This window comes from Poecilia formosa, unplaced genomic scaffold (genome assembly GCF_000485575.1).
Source record: "Poecilia formosa unplaced genomic scaffold, Poecilia_formosa-5.1.2 Scaffold79, whole genome shotgun sequence".
NCBI classification, from domain to species: domain Eukaryota; kingdom Metazoa; phylum Chordata; class Actinopteri; order Cyprinodontiformes; family Poeciliidae; genus Poecilia; species Poecilia formosa.
The window spans coordinates 612,336-629,821 of NW_006800018.1; the positions used below are offsets into that span (position 1 = coordinate 612,336).

Genomic DNA, 17,486 nt, shown 5'->3' on the forward strand with positions numbered 1-17,486 from the left:
CATCTTGGGGTTTTTCTGAAGAGTTCTGCAGTTATCGGTAGTCATTGCCATAAATCTCTTAAGTCAGAAATATTCCATAACAAGGCCAAAAGTTAAGTGTTAAACATGTGACGCCTGTGGCCTGTAGGAGCTGAGAGAGCGCGTGTTGAGGGGAAAGTATCGCGTGCCCTTTTACATGTCAACCGACTGCGAGGGCATCCTTCGCCGATTTCTGGTGCTGAACCCCGCCAAGCGCTGCACGCTCGAGGTAAGAGGAGCGACTCGCATGCAAGGGCAGCGGCGGTAGAAATGCTCTCCAGACTGAAGTGTGTCGATGCCTCTGTCCACGCAGCAAGTCATGAAGGACAAATGGATAAACACAGGGTACGAGGGGGACGACCTGAAGCCCCACATAGAGCCCGTGGAGGACTACAGCGACCCGACTCGCATAGGTCAGCCGGCTCGGTTTGTCTCCACCGCCTGATTGTCGTCACGGTGATCTCCTGTCTGATCTGTTGGCTTTGCTTACTTGTGTGTGTGTGTGGCTCAGAGGTGATGGTCGAGATGGGCTTCACCCCTGAAGAAATCAAAGACGCTCTCCTGAACCAGAAGTACAACGAGGTCACCGCCACCTACCTGCTGCTGGGTCGGAAAGGCGACGTGAGTCGGCTGTTTGCTTCCTGCCTCTTTTTACTGATCACACTGCAAAACTTACCCGGAAGGACTTGCTACAAAATGTAGCTTCTTCACTCTGCTTCCTCTCACTTCGTTTTATATCCATCAGTGTTGCTAAAACAAGCTAACAGTGAAACTTCTTCCTGTGAGAACAACTTCCACACCAAAGAGTGTTGTTGGCAGCACAATCTGGCAGCATGCACCTTTTTGCATTCACTAATCTGAAAAAAGATTGACTTTATTTAGTTTGGTTTTCCAGCAGTCAGTCGCCAGTCAAATTTTTTTTTGAGGATTTTTATTTTTCATGAAATTGCTTCAGAAAGGGCCTTTTGGGTCAGAGACTGGCCATTCTGAAAACTGGTTTCGTAGGCCATCTTAAATTTCTAATCTGACCAAATACCAAATATTTTCTAAAAAACCAGCACTGTTTATGAATTTCTTTATTTTGCTGATATCTGTTTTAAAAACATGACTGTTCGTAATTTGTTTTCTTTACTATTAACATTTTAGTTTGTTTTTATTGTACCTGTAATCAAAACACATTAGAAGAAAAAAAGAAAGTGCAGCTCAGCTTGCCGGGTTGTTAAATCAAGCATTGATTTTATTTTAACTACACTGTATAATTAAGTGGAGAATTCCTTCTGTGAACGCATTAATTATTCATCTGCAGCAGAAGCGGCACCCTGTTGTGTGTATGTGAAAGAGGGGAGTCACTGCACTAAATGAAGGTCTACAAAAAGATTCTATTATTGCATTAAAGCCGCAACAGAATGAGAATGGGAGGGATGTTTTTAAACTATTTTTATCATATTTTGCTGTAGAATCGCTGTGGGTGCTTTCTGGAGCCGACTTTGGCTCAACGTTTTCTCACCAGCTGCAAACAGTTTTAAATCTAAGTGTATTCAGCAACATCCAGAGGTTTGAATTCCCAACTTGACTGTAGTCCATTTCCATCCACCTGCCTTTCTGTTTCCTGCTATGGCTTCTGGTAAAAACAAAAGCCCCTTATTCTGCGCTTTGCTTCGTCCAGAGGCATTGGACCGTCGGGTTCTGAGGAACGACTGCTCGTTTTAGGAACGTTGAAGTTTTAAATGATCGGATCTGATTTCAACCTATCGATAACAGTTGGCCGTGACGTATGTAATGCACCACGAGGGAAGCTACTTGTCTTCTTTTTGTCCTGTTTTTATTTATAGTCTAAAAACTGCGTTAGTGACGTATTAATGATGTGTGGACCGATGTAAGAACAGTGGTGCAGCTAGTTGTGGATCCTAAACAGACTAACGAACTAACTGTTGTTCCTTCTGTCTGGATGTTTGTCTACTGGGCGCCACAGGAAAGCAGTGATGCTCGCAGTGCTAGTACACTGTCTCTGGCCAGGGTCCGACCCAGCCCCATCACCAACGGGACGAACAAGCACTCATCGGCCACTGGCTCCTCTTCCTCCTCCACCTCTTCCTCCCACAGCAAGTCGCAGCGCAGTGCCTCCACCTACCACCGACAACGGCGACACAGCGACTTCTGTGAGTCTCTTCTCTGCTGTAGTTTCATCCTGAGGCTTAAACTTGCCACGATTTCATATTCTAACCAGTCGCTTTCAACAGCAGCAGCCATTGGTGTAGGGGGGGTAATAATTTCTAACAGGGTCTGTGTTGCTAATTCAATCTTCAGCAAACCACGAGCACACTTGCAAAACATTCACATTATTCGGGATCATCACCGTGCCCACAGAATATTCCTTATGCGAGTCTCTGTGTGTCTCTGCTCTGCTGTCCTCCACAACAAAGGCGGGCCTTCCATGCCCGTCATGCACCCCAAGCGGAGCCCGACCAGCACCGGGGACAGGGAGCTGCGGGAGGGCCGGATGCCTTCGCGTAAAGCCAGCTGCAGCGTAATGGGGAGCCACAGCCTTCCTCCCTCCAGCCCAATGGTCAGCAGTGCCAACAACCCCAATAAGTCTGAAATCCCAGACCGCCGCAAAGACATGACTGCCACCACGGTCAGTGAGCCGATCGTCAACGCAAGGAGAGGGCAGACACTGCTTTGGTTGGTTAGACATGCTGTCCTCCACTTTCTGCACCAATCTGGAAATCGGTGTATCTGTGTGTGTGTGTGTGTGTGTGTGTGTGTGTGTGTGTGTGTGTGTGTGTGTGTGNTGTGTGTGTGTGTGTGTGTGTGTGTGTGTGTGTGTGTGTGTGTGTGTGTGTGTGTGCGCGTGCGTGTGTGTGATACACTGGACGGACCATGTTCCTAACTCATAGCTTTCCAGTATTTTATTTCATGAAAACACTGCAATTGCAAAATTGCGCTTTTTCAACATTAGCAGAATATTGACAAAGTTTTGTGCACACTTTTAACAGAAAGGCAGCCAATGAGACCGGTCATTCATGTAAAGAGTATTGGTGCAACAGCAGACATATCATGGTCTAAGCCAATCAGAGACAGTAAAGGATGGGTGGAAAAAGCCTGAATCTCACAGGTCATGTAAACTATGGATGTTGCAGATGTGGGTGCTGGAGTCTTTGTGTCTTTATGTGTTTTTTTATGTGGTATGTGTGCACAGAAGTTGTACGTGGTTACTTTGTGGGAGGAGCCACAGAGGGGGTCATGGCTGCAGGTCATTGTTGTTGTCTCTTGTGCAAACCGGTTCTCTTCCCAACAGCTGAAGATTGGATCATGGCCGTAGCTTTGGGATTTTGTAGTAGCTGTACAGCTTTTAGCATCTGAGGAATCCTAACGTCAGCCTCTCGAACTGTTCATCTCTGCGTAGAATAACATCCCGGGAAGCACCATGACACGCCGGAATACATACGTGTGCACAGACCGCTCAGGTGCTGACAGGCACTCCCTTCTGCAGAACGGCAAAGAAAACAGGTAAGGCCGGAGCCGGCGCCATCTGCTCAAACTGTAACAAAAAAACCCTGGAAAGTTAGAAATATATGTTGACTATAACGGATACGCTTAACATCTGTTTTTGTCACATTTCCTGATTAAATGAATGAATGAAATGTCAACCACAACTGCAACAAAACCTATCTGTTAGACAGATTTTATTACAGACTCCGAGTCCAGTTTACATAAAAGAATAATCAATAATAATAAAAAGAAAGATTAAGAGCCCATGAAAATACGTAAATACCGTAAGCTTTAAGGATGCAGTCATACCAGTGTTTCCAAAATACAGATGTTTATCTTACTGCACTGTGTTTAACCTTAGTTAGCATTATGATACAGGCCTTGTACACACACACAGCAGAGTCTTTTTAAAAACGAATACCTCTGCCTCATCTTTTAACAAATAGCACTGTACACATGGGGTCGGTTTCAGATGAGTTTTTATCCACTTGAACCCGCTCAAATACACCCGTTGAGCTTCTTTTATCACATGCCAAACCCATAGGGGGCAGTGTAGCGTTAAGCTAAAGCCTCTGTCAGCCAGTCAGATTTCTTCAAAACAACCAGGACTTCCTGTCAGCAATTAAACATGGCGCCAGGAGGTCCATTTGTGTTGGAAAATAAGTAAGTTGAACTACTTTTAAATAGCTTATTGGAATATAACTTTAATTGAGCACAACACAATCTTGTTTAGGAATCATATCAAGAGAAGCGTGTGGATAGAGTGGCGTGTTATTTGTCCGAGTCTATGATGCACGGGATCCTAAATCTCTGTTTCCCCTTCTACTTACAAATATAAATACAGGGTTTTTATAAATAATCGTTTTTAGTGATGCTTGTTTTTGTGTGGATGAATGGCCAAAATGCATAAAAATGTGTTTGTTTTCCCAGCTGTTTGGCTGCGTGTGGACCAAACCTCAATATCCAGTGTGGAATAGAGAAATATGAAAATAAGATGGACTCTGCCACACCAATCCCTGGGTGATGTGACACAGTTTCTTCTTCTTCTTCTTCCCTTCAGCTCTCTGGGCCACCGCATGCCCACAGCGTCCCCCTCCACGCTCAGCATGGCCGGAGCCGGCGCAGCTTCCTCCTCTTCCTCATCGGACAGATGCCGCCTGACACGAGGATCCACAATCCGCAGCACCTTCCACGGGGGTCAGCTGAGGGACCGCGGTCCACCGGTCTACTCCGCCCCGCCCACATCGCCCACCCTGTCCCACCACGATGCCAGCCCGCTGCCCCATGCACGCACCAGAGCGACCTCCAACCTCTTCACCAAGCTGACCTCCAAACTCACTCGCAGGTGAATATGTACTGCGTAACACGTAGCTCAGAGGGGAAACTTCTGCTCCTCTGAATACTAATGGGAAGAGTTTGCGATATGAGGTGAGATGGAGCCAAAGCCATCGTCTTCTTTTACATCCTTACTAGCTGACTTTGAGCTTCTTCATGAAACAGTTTCTGCAGTTTGACAGAAAAGCAAATCGACCAGCGGAGCTTGTCTAACAATGGGTTCTCTTCACACCTCCTCACCAGCTCGGTTCTGCGGCTGCGTTTCTCTTACATGAGAGAGAGGCAGCCGAATACGTTTTAGCAACAGTGTCCTTACTAGCAACAGTATCTGTACTGTTGTACAGATACTGTACTGTTGTCAGTATAGTATCTGTACTGACGCTAGTACAGATACTAGCAACAGTATCTGTACTGTTGCTAGTAAGGATACTGTTCCTCGAAGAGCTTTACATTTTTCACTTAAGCCTGTAAATAGCAGCAGGCGAACTAAAGAGCAGGGCATTCTGGGTAAGTACCACCAAAACAAATGCACGAGTTTGGCGCTAGCAGGAGAAATGGCTTGTGGTGTTTTGTCAAGAACAAAAGAGAAATCCTACAACTGCTAACATTTGACGGCACTTTATTTTTGTTTACATTTTGTGAAGATAGAAGCTGTGCTCCGTGTCTTCTTCAGAGGTTTTTGCGTTCAGTAGTTCTTGGTACAGCGCCACCACAGGCGAAGGGGGGTAGCAGCTCTTTCAAACGGGTTTGGTTTGTTTGACAGTGCAGTGTGAAAGCGAACCACACCGGCTTACAAATGTAACAAACGTTGCAGTTTTGGTTCCCGGTCCAATGGAATCAGGTGGGAAAACACCCGAATAAAATTCCAGTAAAAGACATGAACATTTGTGGCATTCGAGGGATTTTTCTACTTTATACAGCACTACACTTTGCTGTTGCAGGTAGATTAAAATCTGGACCGGGGGAATAAAAATGTTGGATATTATCTTACAGCATTGACTTCCTGAAACCTTTCCTTTCAGCTTGAGCGCAGTCTGAGTATGGCTTCATGTTTATCCAAACATTTGATCCATTTTGGCCTTTTGGCAAGCCCTCCTGTGGCCGTGGATTATCCAGCGCTCCCCTCTCCCTCCTGGTCGTCATAATCACACATGTCTAATCTTATCAAACCTCAGCTTTGCCCCTGCCAATCAGCTCCTGTGCTGCGCTCTTTTTCGCCACTTGCTCGCCTGTGACTCAGATACACTCTCTTCTATGCCCCTCCCCCCATCCGCCTGCTCTTAACCCTCTTTTTTTTTCTCCATCTTTATCTTCTTCTGCTTCCTCCCTCCCACCCCGTTATGGCATCAGGGTCAACCTTGACCCATCCAAGCGCCAGGGCTCAAACAAATCAGTCTCGGGTTGTACTCTTCCACAAGGATCAAAAACAGTTAGTAAGTTCCCATGTCTCTCGCTTCTTTCTTGTCTGCCTGTGCTGCCCCCGTCCGTTTAGCTCCTCTCACTGGAGTTTACGCAGTTCTTTCCGCCGGCGCCTGACTTCACGTGCTGCTTGTTGTGTGCATGGCTTGTGAATATTTTCTTCTTTCTGTCTCTAGGTCCCCGTTTGATTTTTTTTTTCTTTTAGCATGAGTACAGACATTGATTATTTTTACTTTCGTGGTCCAACTGGTTCTAGAATATCATCTCATGCATCAGCCGTAGTGTTGTTGTGTTATGATTTCATTTTGTGGAACAAAATGATCAATATGTGTACGTTGCACAGAGGTAGCATAAATCGCTGAGTTTGTATCTGCATGCTGTATGAAGTGTGACTTCCACGGTGAAGATACATGTTTCTGTAGGACAAGGATAGCTGGTCTTTACATCACTCGCTTGTTTTGAAGCTCATTTGGTTTCACTGTACAGTATCCACTGCTGAATGCCATCTCATCTGACAACCGAGGATTATTTAAAAGGCTTATTGTTCTCTGGTGGATTTAGTTCTTAACTCTGTCTGTCTGCCCTTCAGGGTCGCAAATGAATCTGAGGGAATCAGGAGATTTGCGGTCACAAGGTGAGCTCAGTCTGCTTTGAGACAGGATACTTGGAACAAAAATTACACACGTTTGTGGTTGCTTCATTATGTCTTTGTTCTACTTTTTAAAAATGTGGGTTTTTTTGTTCCTTGTACAGAAAATGCATCTGTGGTTTTAGCATTTCTTGTTGTAAAGCACGGTTACATCAAAGACGATATCGTCGTCCACGCACAAACTTCCTCACTTGTTTGTGCAAAATTTAGTCACATTAATCCTAATGCTTGAACTGTCCTCCCCTAGTTGCCATCTACCTGGGTATCAAAAAGCGTCCGAGCCCCGGGCCGTCGGACGTGGCTGGAATCTGAGAGGCGGTGGGCGGCGGGACCCTGCGGAGGTGGTACTGGCTCTGCGGGAGGCTGCGCTCGGATGTGGCTGCCAGGTCCACCATTCCGGCCCCTTTCTGCTCTCCTGCACCCACGGCGTGGCAGGGGGCCGCGTGGCTTTTGAGGCCGAGGTGTGCCATCTATCCACGGACACCTCCGAGACTTCTAACGGGGTACGCTACACGCGACTCTGGGGGGCACCGCTAGCTTTTCGGGACATCGCTACCCAAATCTCAAAGGACCTTGAACTTTGAGCCAGAGGGAGTGTTTGCATCGAGAGTGTGTTTCTGTGCGTTTATGTGTGTGCGCCAAGTGAATTGAAGCAGGGGCATGGGGACCGGGTGGGGGACAGAGATGGGGGCAAGGGGCTGGACCCTTTCAGGAATACCCCCTCTGCACACACACATAGACTCGCACACACCTGAGCAGTAAGGTAACGCTGACCGAAGCTCCCCACCGTCCACCCAATCACCGACCCGGCTCAGCCAGCTTCTTCACTGAGCTACTGCAACCACTGGATCTGGATCAGATGGAACCTAGTTGAATATTTTTTATTGCTACTCTTAGCCATAATGACTCTTTATTTTGTTATGCTCTGATCCTTGTTTTTACCCACTGTCACTCTCATCTCCACAGAAAGAAACATCCCTGCGCTATCAGATGTCACTGACCACCAAGTCCTTTTTTAACTCTTTTTATATGACAGTCACATGTACTGTTTCATTCTACTTTTGACCACTTACGGACAGTCGCCACACATGATAACATGTCCAACTCCGTGGTCATACGGGCGAAGGGTTGCATTGCATTGACTCATGGGAACAGTCTGGCAATGACTGTGTCAGATTAAGGTCACTGGGAGTTGATGTGTCTGTCAAGGCCAATCAGAGGCTAATGTGGAGTAACAATAGCCAATCAGGGATGTATTCTAAGTCCAAAATGCCAATGAGATTTCCAAGTTCATGAACTTGTGGAGCAAAGCTTTCCAGTTGGCATTGTTTGGTCTGAGATTCTCACAGCGTAGTCACTTTTTGTAATCATCACTGTTATACTGCTGACTTAATTAAAACAAAAAATCATAACATGGTGGAATTACTTTTATAAAAAAAAAAAAAAACATACGTACTTTCTTCATGACTGGAAATTAAAAAAGGAAAGAAATTATTTTTGGTCAAATTGGTTCCCATGCAGCTCCCACAAAAACCATGAGCAAAATACTTTTGTTTTACAGTGTGACAGTATTAACACAAAAATGTATTAGCCCAATATAATTATTTAAAAAAGAGAGAAATAAGATTATCAGTGCTGCTAAAATATCAAAATGCAATGTTACTATTATAGCTACAATAACATTTAGTTCCCTTCCCTGACATATGGAAAGTGTTGGTGTTAAATCGTTGTTGCACAATCTGTGCTAAGCTATTTCATGTACTTGAGAAACTAATAAAAACTAAATTATTCCAGCCACAAGCATCATAAAATCTAAAGTCAGTGTCGAATAAACTATCAGAGAGCCAGAAGGCTGTATTAAAAGTTTATGTAAACATATAAAATTGTGTCATACTTAAGCTAAATATGAAATAGCCTTCTTCTGCTTACTAGTACTTCATAAGCAAACAATACATCCAAGTCTAACAATCTGTTAGCAGCTGATTAATTAGCCTCAGTAGCAACATGCCAGGAGGCTTTTCTTTTACTGACAGGCAAAGTAACTCTCAAAGCTTGTTGCTATGATCTGTTTGCAAACACTGCTACCTTATTAGAAGCGATGATTGAGTGGAAATATCTTTCAACACAAGCTTTGTGTTTGTTGACAAGAATTGTCTTCCTTTAGCCGACTAGCTAGCAGCACCCGGCAACAGCTTGGGAAGCGCCACGAGAAAATTCCAGTCGCTCCGGGACTCTTTCTGGAATCCTCCTGGAATTATATGAAACTGAAGACACAAAAGACTTCGATGTAAAACGTTTGTAGTAATGAGACGGTGACTTGAAAACTGTTTGAGGCTAAACATTATTGTGTCTAAAGATGAGGCTTTGTCCCACTTTTCAACTTTACTCAACTAAAATAATGATTTGTAGCTCGTTCTTAAGCTGGATTTGTTCACTTAAACAAATATTACAGTATTTTACTAAATTGTGGGAACAGATAAATCTAGGTTTAGGGTTATGAATACAGACACTATCCAGTTGCTCAAAATCCTCAGGTAACAGAACAACATTTTACCTGTTTGAATACCGTTAGACTGACAGATTGAAATTATGGTAGTTCCTTTTGTAGCGTGAAGGCTCTCCATTATAAATAGGTTGAAGACCTCTGTCATCCAGGGGGAGCTGAGAGTAGAGGCTTAAGTGGTGAGGGTATTTGATCAGGCTGTGTCTGTTTGAAGGTCTTCCAGTAACATCCCACTCTAAGGAGACCCAGAACGAACTGGAGGGACCATGTTTCCCTTCTGACCAGGGGATTGCCCAGAATGAGCTGATGAGTGCCTCTGGTGAGCGGGAGGTCTGGGTTTCCCTCTGGATCTGTTACTCCCACGGTAACAGTCTTTCATTGCTCTGCAGAATAACAAGCAACACTGCAACTCTAGTGTACTATCAATGCAATGCAACTCTTGTGTTGACTCTATTCTGTGCCATGTGATCTCACCTTGCTCATCATCTCTTGTTGGTGGGAAACACCAAAACACGGATCAGCCAAGCAGCAGCACCTCTCATCCCACCTCACCCTTACATGCTGAGGTCATGTACTTCCCCAAATGTGCACCTCTTTATCCCTGTAGCCCCGGTATAAGAACTGCTCAGTCCATTATCGGTGACTGCGGAGATCAGGGGGCGGGTTCTGTACCTGGACAGGCACAATGGAGGCAATGTGGATACTGTTTTCTTCTTGTTAGTCCAGTTGCCTTTAAAGTGAACACCCCCCAGCGCCTTCATACAGTACTTATTTAATGTAAAAAAGGAAAACGGAAAAAAAAAAAAAAAACTGAGAAAGCTTTCTATGCTCCCTCCCTGTTTTTAGTGAACAATGTACTGTGATATTTGCGTAGACTACAGAGGTCATATTGTTTGGCTGCTGATTTACTGTTAAAACTTTCTCTCAGTTGTGGTTTTACTCATGGTAACCCAAACTAAACCAACCCCATCCCACCTCCGCCCCCACATGTCCACACCCATCAGGACTCCACCAACTTCCTCGACTCAAACCCATCGGTCCTTCGCCTTCATACACACGGAGAACTTTTTTTGTATGAGTCACAGTGAGTGTTTTGGCTTCATCCCCCCTCCTCCGTCCCCCACAGGGAAACAATCAGCCGTATTTCACTCTGTCATGTCGTGTGGAATCTTCTCGGTCCTGTTTGGTGTGTGCTGCTTCTGGGAGTCCAACAGGGGGACCTGCTGTCCCCCCCAACCCCTCAGGTTGAGAAGCACGCACCAACATGGACGCCAGGAGTCTGTCCATGTCCTCTCCCTGGACGGTTTTCATTGTGGTGTATATTAGCATTAGGTAATATAGACCTCAATGCACTTTGCTTTGACTTGAATCAGCTCCCTCCAGTGTACCTGTGTAGGTCATGCCCAGTACTAGTCACTGGAGGGCGCCAATGTCTTAAATGTGAAACACTTCAATTTGTGGATATTTGCACAGGTACTTTATTTATTTTTTAGAATAATATCATTAAAAAAAACAGGATTTATATCAGTCAGTCGATGGCTGTATATAAAATATATGAATATAGTATATATCTTAGAGCTCAAGGTTTATTTATAGTTAGAACAAGGGAAGTAATTCTAGATTAAAACTGTTTCTGTCAGTGACATGGGGGAGCAAAACTAACCTGCAATCCTGCATGACTTCAGAGTTTGGATTATGATGGGGGGAAAAATGAACTGTGATGCACATCTTGGATTGGAGGCTTTATGAAATGCAGACGCCATCAGTTTGTACAAGCTAATTGTTCAATGAAGCTCCAGCTCCCCCTCGCCCTTAAACCTTCCCCCCTTTTGACAGAAACAAACAGAAGGGCTCCAGTGAGATACAGTGACTTTCTTCCACCTCGTTGTTTGACGATAAGAGATTTAACTTGAATTCACACAAATCCTGCTAATGCCATGACACGGTTAAAAAGCCCAGAGTTGCAAGCAAGCCATAGAAAAGCTATACTACTGGTGTGTGATCTTAAATGTGTGTGGGGAAAAAAAGAAAAGATTATACCTTCGAGTCACACAACTCAATGTTATTGCTTAAGATGGAGTGACGTTGTCTTGAAGTGTGAAGAATTACTGTGAAGACTTTTTAAAGGAGTATTTATTGGTGGGAGTTCAGAGGAAGAGAGTCTGGTCTGGTTGTTGGGAACAGAACAGTATTACAAGCTCAGTTGGCTCAGTGTTTTACACCGACTTCATTTCTAAAAGGATTTTCAGAACAGCTGATGTTGTATGCAAAACAAACGTAGGAATAGTCACAGTCTGACTCTGTTCTGCTGTTAAATTTCTTCCCACAGAAGCAAAATTGTAAACTGAGACTGGGTGGTTGTGGTATCTGAAGAGAACATGGAGCTGAAGTTGAATAAAATTCACTGATGTTGGCATTATTGTCAGTTTGTTTTTGTGTCTGATGTGAGTATTTTCCCTGGTTTTGGGTCGTTTGTTCCTTTCCTTCCCCCACGGCCGACCACTGGCTCCCATTTGGTGCTTCTGCACAGTCATTATACAACAGAGTCAGGATTCCCACGCAATCTGGAAACGCCTGGAATTAGATTTTTAGTAGTTTCTAGGTCAGAATAAATGTGGAAAAAGAAAATACTTCCTTTCATCTGGCTTCTCTTAACTTCTTTATATTTCCATCGTACCCTTCGTTCCTTTCTTGTCCCATTTCTCCTTTCCCTCTGTGTGTTTCCTTTCTTCTGTCCTGCCATCGTTTTGTCCCTCCTCTCATCTCTCTGTCATCATGATGTTTTACTTCCAATCCTTTTTTGTGTCTTTTCCTTCTTTGTTTTTCTTTTATTCCTTCCTTGTGTCAATTCTTCCATTTGTCTCCAAACGCTTCCTTCCTTTCACCATTGTGTTGTTTCTTCCTTTCGTATCATCTATTCTTTCCTCGTCATGTATTCCTTACTTTCTTTCTATCTTTGCTTCCTTGTGTTTGTCCGTCCATCCTTATCTACCCAATGTATAAAGCTATCGGTTTAAGGTAACCTTCAGTGTTTTGCATTTCAAAATTAACATAAAGTGCTGAGAAACTTTTACATTAAAAACATGTAGGAATCCTGGAAACATACTCAGAAGTTTTGAGATTCAGAATATAATAACGATTATCGAATTTTGAGGTCATAAAATGATATAATATTCGCCTAAAATGTACCAAAACATGCAACAGATTCCACTACTGCTTACAAGCCAAACTGGATGAGCAAGATGTAAAAGAAAAGCTCCTTTGTTACTTCATTAAGCTTGTGTAGGAAAAGTTGGCTGCAGTAATTGCTTGCTAAGTAAAGCATGTAATTAATGGGCCATTTCTGAGTTTTACCGATTGCCTTAAAAGCCAAAGGTTTGGATAAATATGTATGTTAAGTATAACAGCAACGACAGTCGCTAAAGCAATTTCCAAACAATGTAGAGTCTCAACATTAAACAGAGGGCAAGATAAGTCAAACTGTAATGACACAAAAAAGAACTAAATCTCAGATTCTACAGGTCGGAGTTGGCTTAGAAAATATTTACATTCATGACATAGCTAAAAATTATGTTAAACAGATATATGGTAACTGGCTTCACAAGCTGTCCTTGTTCGTCCTTACTGTAGCCGACTGTCTTTTGAACAAGAGAGACAAAAAGGTTTGGTACAAACCAAAGAGCTCAAGGTCAAGCAGGGCCATTGTGATGTTTGTGTCGGACAATGAATTCATATGTCTAATTGAGGATTGCACAGTCAAATTTTAGCCTGTCTGTCTGACAGCTGAAGCTCATCTGAATCCTTATCATCTATATAATAATTATTCCAGAATAGCAGCAAATCAACAGCAGCACGACCATAAAAAAAGTCTGATTACTAAGCAGCAGTGGGACCTTATGAGGATTATCCAGATGAACTGAAGCAACGCCAGACCAAAAAACATCAACAACAATGTAAAAGCCTGAAAAGTGGTTAGGAGAGTCAGCTTTTTAGAGTTGGAGGCAGAGCTGCTAAAGTCAGCGCTACAAACTTACATATCGTCACCTTCCTAAACTAATAGTCTATGTCATTTTTTTGCCAAAGGTGATTTTGACAATATACTAACCAACTGACGGAAACCAATCAGCAAACAAAAGTACTCTGAACATTTCATAATGGGGCACTTTTTATTGAACAGTGTGAACAGGTTTATTAATCATCACTTTTTATTACAAAAAGTAGGTGATGCCACATCTGCCAGGAGAGCCCAGCTCAGTGGAGGTTGATCCCAGGATATGTAACCAACCGTCTGGGGAGAACGTGAAAAAAAAAAAGTTCAAAATGATCGAGAAAAGAAAAAAAAAGCTGGAAGGAAGGAAAGAGTTTAGCAGAGGCCAAAGTCTCTAGGAGAGCAGCTGTTCTCTGCACACCCATCAGCTGGCTCGATTGCACATGAATGGTCACAAGAAAACAGGAAGATTGTCCCTCTTTACTTCTGGGCGGGGATCATGCCGTCAATGGCCTCTCCCTTCTCGAGCTTCTTCTCCATCTCGACCATGAGCTTGACGCCGTCAACCACCAGCTGGACCTGCTCCACCTCAGAGGAGCCCAGACGGTCAGCGTTGGAGATGTCAAACACGCCACCCACGGACGCAGTGTCCACACCGCCTAGAGCAGGACAGAAAGGGATGAGAGGCTGAAAACCAGATCTCTGCACTCTGTTAGGATCTTACTCCAGTGCTGATCTACAAATAGTCAAAGCAGTGCGGTCTGCTAGTACCTGTGCCACGCTTCTGCAGGCGCAGCCTTGTGAGGATCTCCTCAAATTTAGGATGTGTGCTCAGCTTGGGCAGCTTGACGTGGACGCCGCCACGCAGGCCGGTGCCCAGGTTGGAGGGGCAGGTCAGGATGTAGCCGAGATGCTCGTTCCACATGAAGCCATGGTTGTGTTTCTTGAAGATCTCCTCAATCTTTTGAATCATGGGAAGACAATTAGGGAAAAATTATTTCTTTGTTTTCAGAAAAAGACTTAAAAAAAACCTAAAAATCCTCTCATCACCTACCTTCTGCAGGCCAACGCAGAAACGCCTGAAGACTTCCCTCATGTTGCCTCCCTTCTGCATGGAGATGACACGCAGGTGATCCTCCTCGTTTACCCAGACCAAGAAGGTCTTGTTGTCATTGTGCCTAAGAGGAGACGGAGAAGAAAAGACAGAAAAAAAATGGTAAATGGCTTATACTTTTAAAGCACTTTGTCTAGTTCAGAGGACCCCAAAGTGCCTTGTACTACATTCAGTCATTCACTGAATGGTGGTAAGCTACTACCGGGGAAGTCTGACGGACGGAGGCAAGGCTGCCACCCGGCCCTCTGACCACCAGCACCAGGCCGGCTGGTTGAAGTGCCCAAGCAGACAACAACTAAAACAGACGGAGGAGGGCTTCAAACCAGCAACCCACCGATTACAGGAGGAAGCCCCACCTCATCACCCCTACTGAAGAAACATAGAAGTGGTCATGGGCGTTTTCGGTGAGTGTTTTGTGTAGTCTCAAGGTTATCTGGGTGCACTGACCAGATGCCTCTGGCGTCGGGCCAGTCGCGGGCCATGCCGGCGCAGGTCAGCAGGGGAGAGACGGGCTTGTCAAACAGGAAGTGATCGCTGATCAGCTGCTCCTGCTCGGCGTCAGTCATGGACTTCAGGGGATAGTACTTTCCCTTGAACTCACCGTCCAGGCTGGTGAGAGCTGCAGGGGCAGACAGTGTGTCAGGGCAGCTTAAGCAAAGAGAGACGGTGTTAGTTTCTGGTCACCTGACAGCTAATTATTATTAAAAGAACAGAACATGTTTCTTCTGAGGTTTCTCTCTGGGTTCACCATTTCACACAACCCAAACAGTTGTGTCTAGGATTCCCTCTAGTTCTCTCAAACTAAGTATTGCTTACCCTCAACAGCCAGCTTCTCGATAGCTCTACGCTCGCCACGGCTGTTGTGGGGGGGCAGGGTGTATCCCTTGATGCTGCGACCAGTACGGACACGGCTGGACAGGACATAGTTGGGGTCCAGGTCATCACCACCCTAGAGAAAAAGTTTCAGTTCATTAGGTCATCTCCTATGTAGATGGGTTTTAAGAGTCACTTTGCTGTGGAGCTTCAGGCACCTTCAGGTTCTCAAAGTTGAGGTCAGTCTTGTGCTTGTCAGTGGACTTGTATCCACCATGACGGTCGGAGATGATGGGGTCAAGAAGGTCCTTGAAAACCTCGTAGGACTCCTCGTCACCAGCGACGCAGCCAACAGTCATGATGAAGGGGTGACCTGAAGCACAGGAGCAAGTGCAGGAGGAGAGCGTGAAGTAGATTGCATGGAACTGGTTCTGTTGAATCATATTTGACTACTAGCATCGCCGTCTCTCTCACCGGGGTTGTCGACACCAGTCTGGATCACATCATCCAAAGTGTAACCGCTTGGTGTCTGCTTGTCCCTCAGCTTGCCATATATCTCCTTGGTCAGAACCTTGGCCATATGGTTGTTGTGCTTGGACAGGTCTGGGAACTCCTCCTCAACTTTGTAGTTGAGTTTGAAGTTGTTGTGGGTGTTTCCGAAAGGCATGATTGCTTTCTAACACTACAGAAAGAGGAAAACATTCATTTAAAAAAAAAAAAAAAGATAGAAACACAAACCTTCATCTTGGGTCTATCATAAGTGAACACGTAATATGCCTCGATGTGAACGGAATCATAATTTATGATTTAGGTATTCTCTGGGACAGCTGCAAAATTTAAATGGCGCCTGCTGTGGAATCCTGGTAACATGTGTCACTCAGACTCAGGCTCAGGTGTCACGCTGAAATGGAGGGTTAGATGGAGCAGCGCCTGATCTTTGGGTATTTTTAGCTCGGGTGCATCTGACTGTATACCCTTTATGTACTCACGCTACACAGGCAGTACCTTAATAATCTGTGGGCAAAAATACAAAGTTTTGAAAGCATGTCTCACACCGCTACACCAGATCAGACGACTGTGAGAGTATTACTCACAGGTGTCATTGTGGTGAGCCTAAGATAGAATTTTAACAAGTTAGAGACACGTTTCTATTCCGAGACCTCGCCCACCAGAAATATTCACTTTACTTTGAATTTTACTTCTGATTTCTCTAGTTGTTGTTCACTGCGATACATTTTTACTCAACATAATAACTGTTTAAGTTTAGTTGTTATTTTATAAGATTAAAGCTCATAAAGAAAAGCTGCCAAAACAGCTTGTCGGTTTATAGATTGCTTATTAAACATGCACGTCCCCATTCATTGAGAGAGCACTCTCAATATGACAGAAATATCTGCAGAACACCTTTACTAGGACCTAAATGACCTAAAGTATTATCTCAAGTCAGCTTCACTAAACACAGAGAAGTGGCAAAATTCAGTAAACTGGAGAACCTGGTACATTATTTTAGGAAGACACATTCTGGACATCCACAAAGACTAACTGCAACTTTTACCCTAGCGATTTTTGAAGCCATCTGGTTTCAGAGTCTTCCTTTGCTATGGAAATTTTGGTCTGGTATTTTGAGCTACTAAAATGTTTGGCACGTGCAGTAACTAGATCTCTACCTCGTCTTGACCTTCTTTAACATCAAAACATTATTGGGTTATATATATATATACATATATATATTTTACCTGCGCACAAGACAAGAACAGAGGTAACAGTCCTTGGGATCAGATCCTGTTCACCACAGCCAAAATAGGGGTCACCCAGCTCTGGAGGTCTCTGCTCCCTGTTTATATACCGGGCAGACGTCTGCCATTCGTTTGGCCATTTTAGTGCCTGCTGGGCTTTCATTGGCTGGTTTCTGAACTGATACTCTGAACAGTTTGTGAAAGGGGCGCCTTTGCAACACTGTCATCCAAGAAGGTTACCACAGCTGGTCCTCCTCCCACAAGGACCCATACATAGCCCCAGTAGGATGGGTGAGGGGACTGGAAGAGTAATGGAGTAATGCAGTTAGAGGTGCAGATGATACGACGGTTGGGGGAGGAAAGAGGGGGTGGTCAGCGAGCAAAGATACAAGAAAAAGCTTGTGGTTTGCCAGGCGTGC

General features: G+C 44.5%; 2 protein-coding genes across 7 annotated transcripts in view; one reads left to right on the top strand and one right to left on the bottom strand.

Moving 5' to 3' along the window:
• Positions 1-11,832, top strand: part of mark4a (MAP/microtubule affinity-regulating kinase 4a) — a 29,186-nt gene extending 17,354 nt beyond the window's left edge. The window contains exons 9-18 of one of the 5 annotated variants that reach the window (XM_016673579.1): positions 128-247; positions 332-431; positions 530-639; positions 1,991-2,177; positions 2,442-2,653; positions 3,425-3,528; positions 4,571-4,855; positions 6,196-6,278; positions 6,854-6,898; positions 7,124-11,832. In XM_016673579.1, the coding sequence (XP_016529065.1) occupies positions 128-247; positions 332-431; positions 530-639; positions 1,991-2,177; positions 2,442-2,653; positions 3,425-3,528; positions 4,571-4,855; positions 6,196-6,278; positions 6,854-6,898; positions 7,124-7,497 (1,620 nt within the window). In that variant the 3' untranslated portion in view covers positions 7,498-11,832. Of the gene's footprint in view, positions 1-127; positions 248-331; positions 432-529; positions 640-1,990; positions 2,178-2,426; positions 2,654-3,424; positions 3,529-4,570; positions 4,856-6,195; positions 6,279-6,853; positions 6,899-7,123 lie in introns of all 5 variants that reach the window. The other 4 variants (XM_016673578.1, XM_007556450.2, XM_016673577.1 and 1 more) reach the window with 4 other exon arrangements.
• Positions 11,833-13,563: 1,731 nt separating this feature from the next.
• ckma (creatine kinase, muscle a) lies at positions 13,564-17,181 on the bottom strand. 2 transcript variants are annotated; one of them, XM_007556451.2, is made up of 8 exons: positions 17,068-17,181; positions 15,806-16,013; positions 15,550-15,704; positions 15,335-15,467; positions 14,966-15,137; positions 14,459-14,582; positions 14,176-14,365; positions 13,885-14,063 (listed from the first exon to the last, which is right to left on the bottom strand). In XM_007556451.2, exons 2-8 carry the CDS (start codon positions 15,996-15,998, stop codon positions 13,885-13,887), a joined length of 1,146 nt encoding a protein of 381 aa, XP_007556513.1. In that variant the 5' UTR covers positions 15,999-16,013; positions 17,068-17,181. The 2 variants fall into 2 exon arrangements, with proteins under 2 accessions (XP_016529067.1, XP_007556513.1); XM_016673581.1 differs by lacking the exon at positions 17,068-17,181 and having other exon boundaries at positions 13,564-14,063; positions 15,806-15,998.
• Positions 17,182-17,486: the final 305 nt, after the last annotated feature.